This window comes from Elephas maximus, chromosome 21, assembly GCF_024166365.1.
Source record: "Elephas maximus indicus isolate mEleMax1 chromosome 21, mEleMax1 primary haplotype, whole genome shotgun sequence".
NCBI classification, from domain to species: Eukaryota; Metazoa; Chordata; class Mammalia; order Proboscidea; family Elephantidae; genus Elephas; species Elephas maximus.
In genome coordinates this window covers 35,103,763-35,118,028 of record NC_064839.1, presented here as the reverse complement: position 1 = coordinate 35,118,028, position 14,266 = coordinate 35,103,763, and the positions used below count along the sequence as shown (strand labels likewise).

The 14,266-nt window shown below is 41.6% G+C and overlaps 1 protein-coding gene across 1 annotated transcript in view; it reads right to left on the bottom strand.

The window, feature by feature from the left end:
• The window catches only part of CDH1 (cadherin 1), a 71,456-nt gene that overhangs the window by 12,406 nt on the left and 44,784 nt on the right, over positions 1–14,266 (bottom strand). Inside the window, exons 3-10 of the mRNA XM_049864546.1 lie at positions 11,807–12,030; positions 7,663–7,809; positions 7,384–7,539; positions 6,449–6,593; positions 5,253–5,428; positions 4,823–4,951; positions 3,029–3,211; positions 764–1,008 (exon numbers count right to left, since the gene is read on the bottom strand). Of these exons, the coding sequence (XP_049720503.1) occupies positions 764–1,008; positions 3,029–3,211; positions 4,823–4,951; positions 5,253–5,428; positions 6,449–6,593; positions 7,384–7,539; positions 7,663–7,809; positions 11,807–12,030 (1,405 nt within the window). The remainder of the gene's footprint in view (positions 1–763; positions 1,009–3,028; positions 3,212–4,822; positions 4,952–5,252; positions 5,429–6,448; positions 6,594–7,383; positions 7,540–7,662; positions 7,810–11,806; positions 12,031–14,266) is intronic.

Below are 14,266 nucleotides of genomic sequence, written 5' to 3'. Positions count from 1 at the left end.
AGATATTAACAGGCAGAAATCTATCTCCCTGAGGAGAGGAAGTAGACACACTGACCAAGGCCTCTACTGCTTCTGGAAATCATACTATTACTAAAAGAACAGAGATATGTCCTCTTTGGATTTGTGCTCCAATTTTCTTTCCTTTGGGTTACGACAGCATCACACTGGAGTACCACATTTGCAATGAAACCCAGCTCTCAAAAGAGCAATCTTTATCATGCAAGGTGACAGGGGCTGTTGGTTTATTTGTATGTGTGTTTTCAGCACCTGTGGCTGTGGTTTACATTATTGAGGTTGATTAAAGTTGAAAAAGAGAAAAAGCAGTAAGCTATTTATAACACACCATATATACAATTGGAGCCCTGGTGGTGCAGTGGTGAGGAGCTGTGGCTGCTAAACAAAAGGCTGGCAGTTCAAATCCACCAGCTGCTCCTTGGCAACCTCATGGCGCAGTTCTACTTTCTCCTGTAGGGTTGCTATGAATTGGAATTGGCTCAACGGCAGTGGGTTTTTTTTTTTTTTGGCTTGGTATACAAGTAAAAAAAAGTACATTCCTACTACTCTACAAGATCATAAAGAAAGGAAGCACATTAAACCCAGAATGGCTGACGATGGAGGGAAAGGAAAAGAAAGGTAAATACAAACTAAATAAACAAGAGTCTTGAACAGAACAATGATGATAAAGTGCCATGAACTAAACATTATGAATGTTTAAAAAAAAAAAAAAGATAGTTGCTACATGCATGGAAAACTTCACACTTACGTTATCTTCTGTTGCATAAACTTGTCTGGATCCTGGGCAGTGTAGGACGTGATCTCCTGGCCCACACCAAAGTCTTCGGGCACTTCCACTCTCTTGATAGGAGGCATGAAGATGGGGGCTTCATTCACATCTATCACATCCACAGTCACTGTGGCTGTGGAGGTGGAAAGACTGACCACAAAGGGGACCTCATTCTCAGCTGTCACATATAGAATGTACTGCTGCTTGGCCTCAAAATCTAAGCCCTGAAGAGCAGGAAAAAAAATGAGGGTAAAAATGCATTATATGTTGTTATTATCATTTAAATTAAATTCCTAACTATTGCTTTTTGTTGGTGTGATGGTTAATTTTATATGTCAACTTGGCTAAGCCATGATATAGATGGTCAAACACTAGTATACATGTTGCTATGAAAGTATTTAGACATGATTAACATTTACAATCAGTTGACTTTAAATGGATTACCCTCTATAACCTGGGTGGGCTTCATCCAATCAATTGAAGGTCTTAATAGCAAAACTTGAGGTTCTTGGAAGAGGAGGATCCTGTTTCAAGACAGGAACATAGATATCTTGCTGAGTTTCCAGCCCGCCTCAGTATAGATTTAGACCTGCAAACCCCCACAATTATGTGAGCCAATTCTTTAAAATAAATCTCATGTGTGTGTGTCTCCTATTGGTTCCGTTTCTCTGAAGAACCGTAATATAGTTGGGAATATATCAGTAGATCTGAAACCAGCTGCATTAACAGGAATTAACTTGGAAACTTTTAAGGAATACCAACACCTAGGCCCTAACCCTGTTGCTGCTGTTCAATAGTAAAATTCTCACCTTCCATGCAAGAAACCTGGATTCAATTCCCAGTCAATGCACCTTAAGCACAGCCACCACCAGTGGAGGCTTGCATGTTGTTATGATGCTGAACAGGTTTCAGTGAACTTCTAGATCAAGAGAGACTTGGGAAGAAAGGCCTGGTAATTTACCTTGGAAAAAGCAGCCATTGAAAACCCTTTGACCACAATGGTTTGATCCTGCCATGCATGGGGTTGACTTCTTGGCAGCTAGCAACAGGTTCATTAAATAAGAATCTGAGTGTGAGGCCTGAGCATTGGTATTTTTAAAAAGCTCCCACTGACTAACATGGAACCACATTAGAGTTGAAAACCAAGAAGAATAAAGGTAAAGAAGAAGTATATGTAAAATATCAAACCGTAAACCTCAGTTAACATAGGCACCTTAAGTCATTTATTTATTCAAGACTAATACCAATGTTCACATCACAGCTTTCCCAACAGCAAATGCACTGAAGACCCTGGCTTGTCACCCCGACTAGGTCTGGTGGCAAGAACATAGGTAGGGCTGAGAATCAAATCCCAAAGTCAAATACTAGCTGGACCAACTTCCTAACCATGCAATTTGGGCAACTTAACCTGTGGGCCCGTTTCCACACCAAAATAAGTAGAAAAAAAGAGTTCTATCAAATTACTATAGAATTAAACCAGAACTTGTATGAAGCACCTTGTGTATGGTGTTAAAAAAAAAAAAAAAAAAAAACCCGGTGCCATCAAGTCGATTCTGACTCATAGTGACCCTATAGGACAGAGCAGAACTGCCCCATGGAGTTTCTAAGGAGTGCCATAGCTCTTAACCACTATGCAACCAGGGTTTTCAAGGAACTCAAATTATTAGCTTCTTTCGTCTATTAACAATCAGAATAACAGGAAATGTTGACATCAAATGTCCAAGTATTCCCTTTAGTTAATTCAGAAATGAAAGATCTTGTCACTTGCTCAAAAGGAAGCCAAAGCTCTGGGGAGAACCTGGGAATCCGTTAAGTGGTTAAGTGTTTCACTAACTGACGTCAACAAACAACTAACCGAACTTCTGAGTTTTCAGCTTTCCAAGGCACCTTTCAAAAGCAACCACATTTGCCCTACTTTTAATACAATCCAGCAAAATACCAGAGACCAATGAAGCATTTTTCCTTTCATTTGCAAAATGGATACAAGGGGTAGGCGAACGCTTCTGGGAAAGAACCTATTAAAAAGATGGTGCTTCCTCCTCAATCTTAGGATGCCGTGCAACAGCTTACCTCTTTGGTGAGCATGAAGAGTCACTGCAAACCCCACACAGTCCACCAGAACCTAGGAAAGTCTTTTCGCCCTCCTCCAATACCAACATACTTCCAAGAAGACGCCAGGGGACATGAGAGTGGGGGCATCTAGCTATGTTGTCCATTTCTGCATCATCCAGGCACCATACAAACCTTAGCTGTTCTCAGAATGCCTTCATTCGTTACTGGATCTGTGATGACAACAAATTGCTTCTCATTATCATTTAATATGTTGTACTTGGCCTTCCACGCTGGGGTGTCAGGGACATCAGCATCAGTCACTTTGAGCCTGGTGATATCAGCATTGGCCTTATTCTCAGGAACCGTACCTTCGTACTGCAAAGCAAAGGAGACAATGGGAGTCATTTATGACATACTGAGACCCGACAGTGGGGCCAGGCCTTGGGGGCCTAAAGGAGTCCATCCTGATCCCAAGTCTTGAGTAGGAGAGGTCAGGCGATGGGAACAAAGTGTCACTCTACCAGCAGGTCCTCATTTCCTGTTGGTGAAGAGCTGGTGATGACAGTGGTGTCATCTTCCCGGAGTTCCTGACATAGCTTTCCAAGGCCCCAGCTGCCTGAAACCTCCTGCACATTCGAACCTAATTGCTGACTGTCAAGCTAAAGACACTGGTGTATCCTCACCTGTCCCAGCAAAACATTCTCTATCAGCAACAAGAATGATCTTCACAAAATGAAAGTCTGGTCACTTTAGCCCTCTGCTTAAGACCCTTTGATGGTTCCCCCTTGAACTCGGGATTAATACTGAAGTTCTTACCTTAGCCTTCAAGATCCTGCAGGACCTGGCCTCATATTCAATTCCCTACACTCTAGCCACTCTGGCCATTTTTCAGTTCTTCTTGTGCCACAAACTTCTTGATTCAAGGCATTTTGCACATTCCTCTGGCTAGAACATTCTTCCACCTTCCCCTGACCTCCTTTCAAGTCTGCATGTAAATGTCACTCACTGTTTTGGGAAGCATTCTTCTACTCACGGTGGCTAGGTTAGGATGGCAGACACTGCCTGTTGAATATCCATTCTCCCCTTCTTCACTAAATATATTGTTGGTGACAACAGTGTACCCGGCTAAAATACTACATTTCCCAGTCTTCCTTGTAGACAGCCATTACCAATGAGATATAAGTAAAAATTATAAGATAGTTCATCACAGAAATGTCTTTATTAAGAGGACCCAACTGAGCAGCTAAGCCTTTTTGCCCCTTGCCTCTTCCTGCATGAAGCAGACATAATAGCTGGAACTCCAGCATTTATCTTGGACTACAAGGTGACCTTGAGTATGAAAGCCATGTACTAAAGATGGTGGAAGAGCAAGACAAAGGAGCTTTAGTCTCTATTGACAGGATCAGTGTCTACCTCTGGGCTTCCTGTTACAGAAAAGAAAAAAAGCAACTTACTTGTTTAAAACACAATAGTCAGGTGTCTGTTACTAACTAGCCAATACAATAAGGTTTAATTTAAAGTTTCCTCTATTTGGCTTTCAGTACCTTTTTCTTGATTGCATTTAGTATAACTGACATTCAAGAATCTGTATAAGTTACCTAATACCCCTTTAGCTAGACTGTAAGTTCCATGAAAATAGAATCTTTGCCTTGTTAGTGATTATATCTTCAGTGTCTAGTACAGTACCTAGTATAAACTTAGAAAGTATTTGTTCAATGAATAAATGAAACGTTAAGTTTTGCTACCAAGGTGCACAATATGAGGACATGGATTCATTGGGTACTTTTCGAAGCTTCACAAACCTGTGTCAGTGGGTCCCAGGGCAAGGATAGAGCAAAGATGCTCAAAGACAATTGCTCAAACCTTTAGGCTTGCTTCTAAGTCTAAAGTTAACATTCAATAGTTCACCCACGTGCAGTTGTGAAGCTTATTTCATGAACAACAAAGAACTTTTTTTGGAAACTGTATGAGGCATTGTAGAATTACCATTGTCGGGTTGAAGATGGGAGGGTTGTCGTTGTTGTCCGTGACTGTAATCATAGCTGTTGCTGATGTACTCAGGCCCAAACCTTGAAGGTCAGTAGCTTTAACCACCAGGGTATACTTGGGAACACTCTGCAGATCAAACATACCTGAGTCAGGATCAACAGTCCCCCTCAGGCCCAGCCCCGCCCAGCCCATCTCATAGTAACAGAATGTTTTATCACCTGCTTAAATGGCAGCCACCTGCCTTCCAGGCATAGAACCTCTGAACAAAGGTTTAGATGAAAAGCTTAGGACAACCACTCTTACTTGATAAGCTCAGACCATCACTGCATTAACTGGCAACTGGCCTCAACAGAGCTTTGCATTGTCCATGGGATTTTGCTAATATATATTTGCCCTCAGCGCCCTCTGGATCCCCTCGACCCCTGACCTCTCGATCCAGCCCACTGGTGACCACACTAATGACTCCTGTGTCCCGGTTGATGGTGAACATGTTGTCATGAGGCAAGGTAGGCTCCTGGTTTTCAATGGTATAAACGATGGCAGCATTGTAGGTGTTCACATCGTCATCCGCGTCTGTGGCTGTGACCTGCATCACTGAGGTTCCTGGAAGTGTCAAAGGAGAGAAAGACTTAGTCAAGCTGCACTTTGAGGTGTGATCCATACTGCTCAGCCTAATTCTGTCCCAAGTGATAAAGTACGGGCTCTGGGGATGGTATCATGTCATAGCTCTTCCATTCTCTAATTTCTAAAATTTTTACCAAAGTGCCAAGGGAGAAAGAAAGCATTCCATTAAATAAGCAGTGTTCCTATAACTCGATTTTTCCAACAAATTTTGTGTGGGGTAGAGGTAGGCAGGAGTATGGGAGATAAATAATCTTAAGCTAAAACATTCTGTCAAGTTTCTTATACTGAGTGAATAGAGTGTAAAATAAGAAAAATTCCAGAATTTTCCACAATTTGCTTCTTAGCCACAGCTTCTTTGGATAGAACAGTTATTTGAAATCATTGTTTTCAAGATGGAAGAAAATATTTATAACACACATGACTGACAAAGAACTAGCACCCAAACCAAAAGCAAACCCACTGCCATCAAGTTGATTCTGACCCATAGCGACCCTGTAGGACAGAACAGAACTGCGCCATACAGTTTCCAAGGCTGTAAATCTTTATGGAAACAGACTGCCATATCTCTCTCCCACAGAGCGGCTGGTGGGTTCAAACTGCTGACCTTTTGGTTAGCAGTTGAGAACTCACCACTGCACCAGAACTTTTAAATAACTCTTAAGAACCAACAGGGAGAAAAAAAAAGTAAAAGTACATACATGTCACAAAGAATAAACTAAACATATAAGAAGCTTAACCTTATGAATCATCAGGGAAAAAGCAAATTTGAAATTTCATTGAAATACTTCTACACTCACCAGATTAGTGAAAGCTAAAAAGTCTAACAATTCTAGAATGTCAAGCAAGGGGACACTGATGGGAGTATAAATTGGTTCAGCGCATACTCTGTGATTTCCAAAATAGGTCTGTCCACATAAAGAACCAGCTTCAGTGACCTTTGACTGCGATCTATAGCCCCAACACTTTTTTTCTGGGCTTTCAGCTCATTATTGGAAATACCTGGGACAGCGCCTTCCATGACAGACCCTTGAAAGACAGCCTGGGTGAATACGGGCTTATTGTCGTTCTGATCTGTCACGGTAATCACAATCTCCATTGGGTCTTCGACTGCATCTCCATTCGATGACACAGCATGAGACAAGAGCTGCAAGAGCCAAGGGAGAGTTACTTGGGCCCTGACAAGGAAGAAGAGGCAGCAAGAGGGGGTCTGACCAGAGAAACTGGGCACCCAGAGCACCTGGCCTCCATTCCTGCCCTCTCCCCAAGGTCTAAACGTGGACACCCCCAGCAGGGAGCTTTTCTCACATGTGTGCTGCTGCTTTTAATGAGATTGTGACACTGGTTGGGGCAGACTGGAGAAACCTCCAGATCAGAGCTGCCACTTCTCATGTGATGGCTGGGGAGTTAAATCCAGGAGATAAAGGTGAAGTCTAAGAAACTGATTTTGTCCAAGTGGGTAAAATTTGCTCTGTTTTATCTAGCCATTCCAGTCCAGTGTTTTCCCCAGATTTTTCTCATTTGGCATCAATATATTACATATCACCTTCCCTAAGGTCATCCTGTTACCAATTACCAGAAATTATTTTGCTCCCCAATGCCATCACTGAGCTGTCCCTTTGGGTCAGAGACTTCCAGTCCCATAAGTAGACCGACATCTTGGGTCTAAATTGCATTTATTCATATACATGATGCATCAGGACTCTCCTCTTTTCTCCTAACAAGGAAAAGACTAAGAACCCCAAATTGTCTTAGGTTCTCCTGTCATTTTGCCTTATCAACAGGTTAAGAGATGTGAAGTTAAGCTCCTCACAGGTCCCTGGAATCTGATACAGGGATCCAACATGGAAGGACCAAAAATTCTTGGAAGAATTAAAACACAAACTTTTTTTGGAGGTTGCTACTCCATCAACAACAAGCCTCTAAGATAGACTCACAGTGTAATTGGAAATTTGTTCTCTATCCAGAGGCCGCGTCACCTTCAGCCATCCTGTTTTTCTTTCAATAACGAACACACCGACAGGAGGTCTATCAGCTCCTTCACCAGTGATGCTGTAGAAAACCTCAATTTCTTTGTCCCTGCTAGATTTGATCTGAAGAAAAAACAAAAAGAAACAGAATTAGCAAGGAGGGATCCTGACATTGGGTCTTTAACTTTCTCTCCTCAGTCCTTCTTAGCCAAATTCCCCCCAGAGAAAGAGAACTTCTTTCCCTACCCGAACCAGGTTTTTAGGAAATGGGCCTTTTTCATTTTCTGGGCAGCTAATAGGAGGGATAACCCAGTCTCTCTTCTGTCTTCGGAGACCCCCATGATGGAAGTCGGGAAACATGAGCACTTCTGTCTGGGGTCCAGAGAGAGAGTCCTGAAAGGAAAGGAGACAAAGAGCAAAATGAGATTATTCAGGACAGATACTACAGTTCGACATATAAAGTCAGCATTTTCAGCCTGCTGAGGGCAGTGTAGAGCTTTAACTTAATATATAGTCTCTTGACAATGAAAAACTGCATATTCTCCCCAAAATGATCAGCAAAACCAAAAATCAATGAACCCTTTGCCTTATAATCAAGACTACAATCTCTTTTGATTCTTCTTAGAGTCCAGAGTTCAAGTGATCATTATGCACATACATTTATAGGTCATGGGGTTAATATTATTTTAAAAATTATTTCAAGCCCACATATCACACTTGTCATTTTTATACCAACATTATACTCTGAAGATTTAATATCAGAGTTTATTCAACAACTGGATATTCATATGTTTGAAACTTTTTTTTTTTTTTTAATGTTTTTCCTAGGGCTATAGGTCCTCAAAGTGGAGTTATCAGTCAAAATGAGTAAGTTTTGGGAATTGGTACAAACTAGTTTGGGATCAATACAGATCCCTTCATCTCATTGTGTCATTATATCTATATGGTTTCCATTTATTTTAACAGAAGCTGTTGGGATGGGAACCAAAAACACCCTTTGAGACTTGTATTGAACAGCTTTTATGTGCAATAAAGATAACGTTATGCACACACAGGGAAATAAGATAGCTGAAGATGGAAGGAAAATATCTTCGAAATTGTTTAAGTGTTTTAAGGTGATTAGTGGTAGCCCGATAAATGTTCCAGAAAATATAATTCTATCTCCCATCCTCCACATATAGATTCCTCACACATAGTCACTGACCACTGTTTGCCAAGTTTAATTTAAGTGCAATTTTCTGGCTTTTTTTTTTTTTTTAATTTGATTCAAGATGCCTAAGAGATAGGATGTGATCAGATATAATTATCACAGATCTCTTCCCTAATTCTGCATAAGGGTCACCCTCACACGCCTTCTCACTCACACACACACAGAGCCCTATGTACCCTCATGTCAGTCTTCTAGAGAGGCAGCCCAATCTGTATCAAGGGTAGGTTCTAGAGCCAGGCTGCCTGACTTTAAATCCTCAATGTGGGGCCTCCACATTCTGAACAGGTTACTTAGCCTCTCTGCACCAGGTTCCTAAATGTCTAAAATGGTGATAATATAGTGCCTCCCTTATGGGAACCCTGGTGGTATTGTGCTTAAGAGCTACAGCTGCTAACCAAAAGCTCGAACCCACCAGGGGCTCCTTGGAAACACTGTGGGGGCAGTTCTACTCTGTCCTGTAGGGTCGCTATGAGCTGGAATTGACTTGACGGCAGTGGGTTTGGTTTTTCGTTTGTTTGTTTTACAGGGTCCCTAGAAGGATTAAATGAGATACTGGTTTTGCATAAAAGTCAAACAGTGCCTGGCACATACTAAACCCTCAATAAATGATAATAATGAAGATGACAGTTTGGATTGGTTGGAAAACACTGAGTTACACTGTTAATGAAGTCAAATTTGAAGTTTGATCCTAGAACAGAGCAAAGTATTAAACTGATCATTAATACTGTTCCCTGAGCCTTAAAATGACCATCTTTATACACCTATGCTGTGCAAATTCACCGTATGGAAAAGAAAAAGAGCCTGCCCTGCTGGCATCAGGATTGTAGAGTATTTTCAGAGAATGATGAACACTAATGCTGGCAAGACATAACATTAACATTTTCATGTATGAAATTAAAGGGAATCATGCCTAGATATACTAAACATGGAATTCATCCCTCAGAAAAATAGGATACCAGAGTGGACAAACAAAATATAGGAATCACTGATTCTCAACCAAAGGTGATTTTGTTCCCAGGAGGTATTTGGAAAGTGTATGGAGACATTTTTGGTTGTCACAACTGGGGATTATACTACTGGCTTCTGGTGGGTAAAGGTCAAAGTTAGATCTGGTTAGACACAGCCTCAGATAAGTTTTCCACCCCTTATGCTAACGCAGGATACCCTGGTGGCATAGTGATTAAGAGCTATGTCTGTTAACCAAAAGGTCGGCAGTTTGAATTTACCAGGCACCCCTCAGAACCACCTGGCTCCACAATGATTCCCTGAACTAGAAATAAACCAAGAGGAACCTCAAACCAGCTGTGGCAGAATCTGCCACCTACCATTCAATATCCATTCTTCCTTTCATAAAAATAGCTTTAAAAAAATTGTTTGTGTTTTTGTGTGTTTAAATTTTGTACTCAGCAATGTACCCAAGTAAAAGACTACATTTCTGATATTCCTTTGCAGTTAGGTGTGGCCACATGACAAAGTGTTCTGGCCAATGAGATGTAAACAGAAGTACTGCCAGAAATTCACAAAGGATTCTTCAAAGACAAATAAGCAACACCTTTTTGTGCTTCTCCCCTTTCTCCTTCTTATCACCCAGAATAAAGATATGATAACTAGTGCTCCAGCAGTCATTTTGGATCATGAGGTATCCTTGAGGACAGAAGTTGTGTGCTGAGGATGGCAGAGCAGAAAGGAAGGCAGGAGCCTGGGCTCCTGGTAACTATGGAGTCTCCATACTGGCCACAGACAACTTATTACCCTTGGACATCCAGCCTTAACCTAAAAGAGGAATACTCTATTTTGCTTAAATCACTGTAATTTTGTTTTTTGTTTTTTTTTTTTAAATAGTATCTACTTGAACCTGGAAGGGGCGGGGAGGGAAAGTTGAAGAATCAAGGTCAAAGCTATCTCTTGACCATGAAAGGCGACTACACACAACTGCCCAACAAGAACTCACTGTGCTGAGCTCCTCACATGAATGACAGAGCCAACTGGAGACTTGAGTCAAGGAGCTATGTTAATATAGCTCTACTAAGTTCCTCATTTTTCTGGTCTGTCCATTTACCCCAGGGAACATTATTAGATCTATCAGGAGGACTATTAAGTTCCTAGAATCTCAAAGCGTCTTTGGGGAGAAAAACAAAAGCCAGCTTGAATGGCCTTTGGCACTTACAACATATCCCACACTTTCACAGAGGTAAACGGGATACAACTAGAATGGCCCCTGGAGAGAGATTCTGGTATGAAGCACCAGGGAAAGAAGATGCCTCTTACCCATGGGAGTAGTTTAGAAACTGGCAAAGGCATTTGGCTTTGGTTAACAGCCTCTAGAAACATCCTTGCCAAGAACCTAGGCAGATACGTATCCACCCATTCATGACCAATCCAATCCATCCATCCATTCAATATTTACTGGGATCCTTCTATATCTTATATGCCAGGCCTAGGCCTTGGCACTGCAAACACAATGGAGAAGGCTCTCACAGAGGTCAGAGTCTAAGGGGGCAAAAGCTTCCTGCTGGTTTTCCCTCCTTTTTTGCCAAGACCCTCCCCATGAGAAACACAAAGAGCAAAATAATCAGAAAATCGACCTATCATTTGTTGTTTTTCCAGCAGGAGAAAAAGAACAATTAACAGTTACTGAACACTTAGCACGTATTCAGTTCAAGCACAGTTCTAAGCATTTCGGATTGATTAATTTTTTCAGTCTTCTTTGTTATCTCCATTTTATAGATGAGGAAACTGAACCGTAGACACCTTAAGTAACTTGTCTCAGGTGGTAAATGGCAGGGCTATGATTCACACAATCACCCTCTATTCTTACACAGCCTGTGGAAATAAAGGTAATGATACCTTGCCATCACTCCATCACCACCACCAAAATAAATAACAGCAAGAACTAATTCAGTTAGACCAATAGTTCTCAACTGGGGGCAATTTGGCCCTCCAAGGGGCATTTGGAAAGTGTCTGGAGACACTTTTTGGTTGTCACAACAAGGCGAGGTGCTACAAACCTCTAATGGAGGCAAAGGATGCTACTTAAAATCCTGTAGTGAATAGCCCCCTGCCCATACACACACAACAAAGAATTATCTGGCCAAAATATCAATAGTACCAGGGTTTAGGAACCCTGGTTAGACAGCACACTAAAATAACAGTGACGTTCCAAGAAACACTCAAACATACATGATGCTGTTGGTGGTGTCGGTGGTGCCCAGTGACCTTCAGTGTCACTTTGGTGGAAAGCTTTCTGCGGGTGGAGTCCCAGGCATGGACAAGAAAGCTGGTCTCTGGATTATGAAGTTGTACAGGCCATCTGACCGTAACCACACCATCTGTGGCCACTTTGAATCGGGTGTCTTCAGAAAAATAGGCTGTCCTTGGTCGACCAGTGCATCCTTCAAAGCTCACTGCAGGGCATAAATCAGAGTTGTTAGGAAATTGGGCAGATTAAAGACAAGAGTATTCTTCCTTCAAAAAGGGGACTTGATTCACCCACCAAAACCCTAACTCACACAAGACAAGAATACACGCACACACCCAAAAAAAACCCAAAACCTGATGACAGATCAGAAAAGACTTCAAAAGAGTCAATATCATCTTACATTCTTCACAATTCATAGGGTGATTGGTAACTGTGATCTGAACTTGCTCTCATTTCCTTGTAAAGTGAAAAAGGTAGCCGGTCTATAAAGCAACTTCTCTTTCTCAGTAAGAACAAAAAGGGGCCTCTCTTTCACATGGCACTAGAAGGCTCTCTTCTAGTATGAAAATGAACCTCTCAACTAACTGTTGCAGAGTACAGATTGAGTCAAAAAATTAGAGAATCAAGGTACAATGAGATGCTATGATAGTCTATATTTAAATAAACAGTTTACACAATTAGTAAGTGGCAGATAACAACAGACAGCCAGCATGGTATAGAGGTTAGGAGCATGCATACACTTTGGAACGAGACTGCCTGAGTTCAAATCCCAATTCTACAACTTACTAGCTCTGTGACCTTGGACAAGTTTACCCACCTGTAGAATGGGAAAACAATGGTACCTATCTCCTAGGGTTATTTTAAGGCACATAGAACAATGCCTGGCACATAATACCCAGTATATTGAAGTTTATTAAATAAAAAATCAAATGTAATTTTGGTTAATCTTTTATTCAGCACTGATGAGTAATACCCAAAGTTGGAGAAGCTGTGGTGATAAGTGTCTCAAAAGGACTCATTCAACAGATATTCATCAAACTATATGCCAGATGCTGTGCTAGGCTACAAGGACAAAATCATGAACAAGACAGATAAGGCACTTGCTCTCACTGAGCTTACACTATTGTGGGAGAGATGGAGAAAATATATAAACTAGCCATTTCAAGTGGTGATAAGTACTAGATTTAAAGAAATTAAAAAAGGTGACACAAGAGTGATGGGAGCTGGGGGGAGGCAATTTGGGGAGTTAAGGGTACATTGGATGATGGTAAGGGCAGGCCTCCCTGAGGTGGAGGCATCTAAGCTGAGACCTGAAGGCGCCAGCCTTGTGGAAATCTGGCTCGAGGGCCCTCCAGGCAGAGGCAACAGGCCCTCCAGGCAGAGGCAACAGTCGGCAAATTCATTCTGGGAAATTCTCAAGCTGGCCTATTTTCCTCCCGTTCAAATAATTGCCCCTGACCTCTCCAGTGAAATTTCTATTTTTATCAAGTACTATTTTATTTAAAAAAAAAAAAAAAAAAAAACCTTGCTCTTAGGCCTATTTACAAGGCTATACACCTCTGCATTCATGAGGGTCAGTTTTCTGCCAGGAAGCCCCAAAGCCATTCACGATGGCCTGGGCTGCAGTTTTCATTTCTTCCACTAGGGGCCATCCTCTCAAACTGTTTCTGAAGCCAATGACCACGCCCTTGCCAGAGATATAAAAGAGAGTAGGTACTACAATTATTCCCATTTTGAAGACGAAAAAACTGAGGCTCAGAGAGATTAAGAAACTTGCCCAATATCCCATAACTAGTAAACAGCAGAGCTAAGTCTGGCTCTTAACATGGGTTATTTAAGCTATGGATGACTCTCCCTTTCTCTTGATTAGCTATTTTTAAAGGATGATTCTGCCTCAAAGTTAGGATCCCAATGATAGGGTAGGGCTGCCATTCTATACAGTAGCTGGAAGTCGGCTAACTGGCAAGTAAACTGAGCAACCAAAAAGAGTTAAGTTCACAGGAAAGGAGCCAAGTTCACAGGAAAGGGCCTGATCCTTCAAGTGATCACTCTCACTTCACCTTCGCTCCCAGTTTGTAAAAAGTTAAAACTATGCCCCATCCCTATCCTCATCTCTTAAACTGAGCCTACAACTCACATCCCAAACAGGGGTGGGAAGGGAGCGGGAGGTAGGTATAATAAACTATGACTGGTCTCAGAGTCTGCAAATGGATTATAAACCCAGATTCACCCATGTTCTTGCTGGGTGACCTTAAGCAAATTGTTTAACCTCTCTAGGCTGCAGTTTTCTCTACTGTAACATGAAGGATATCAACCACCACTGGTAGAGTCTAACTTCTCCAGGGTTTTGTGGAGATTAACCAAAACAGGGAATGTAATCATATTTTGAAAGCTAAAGAACAATGCAAGTTAATAAGTTATTATTATATGCATTTAGACAT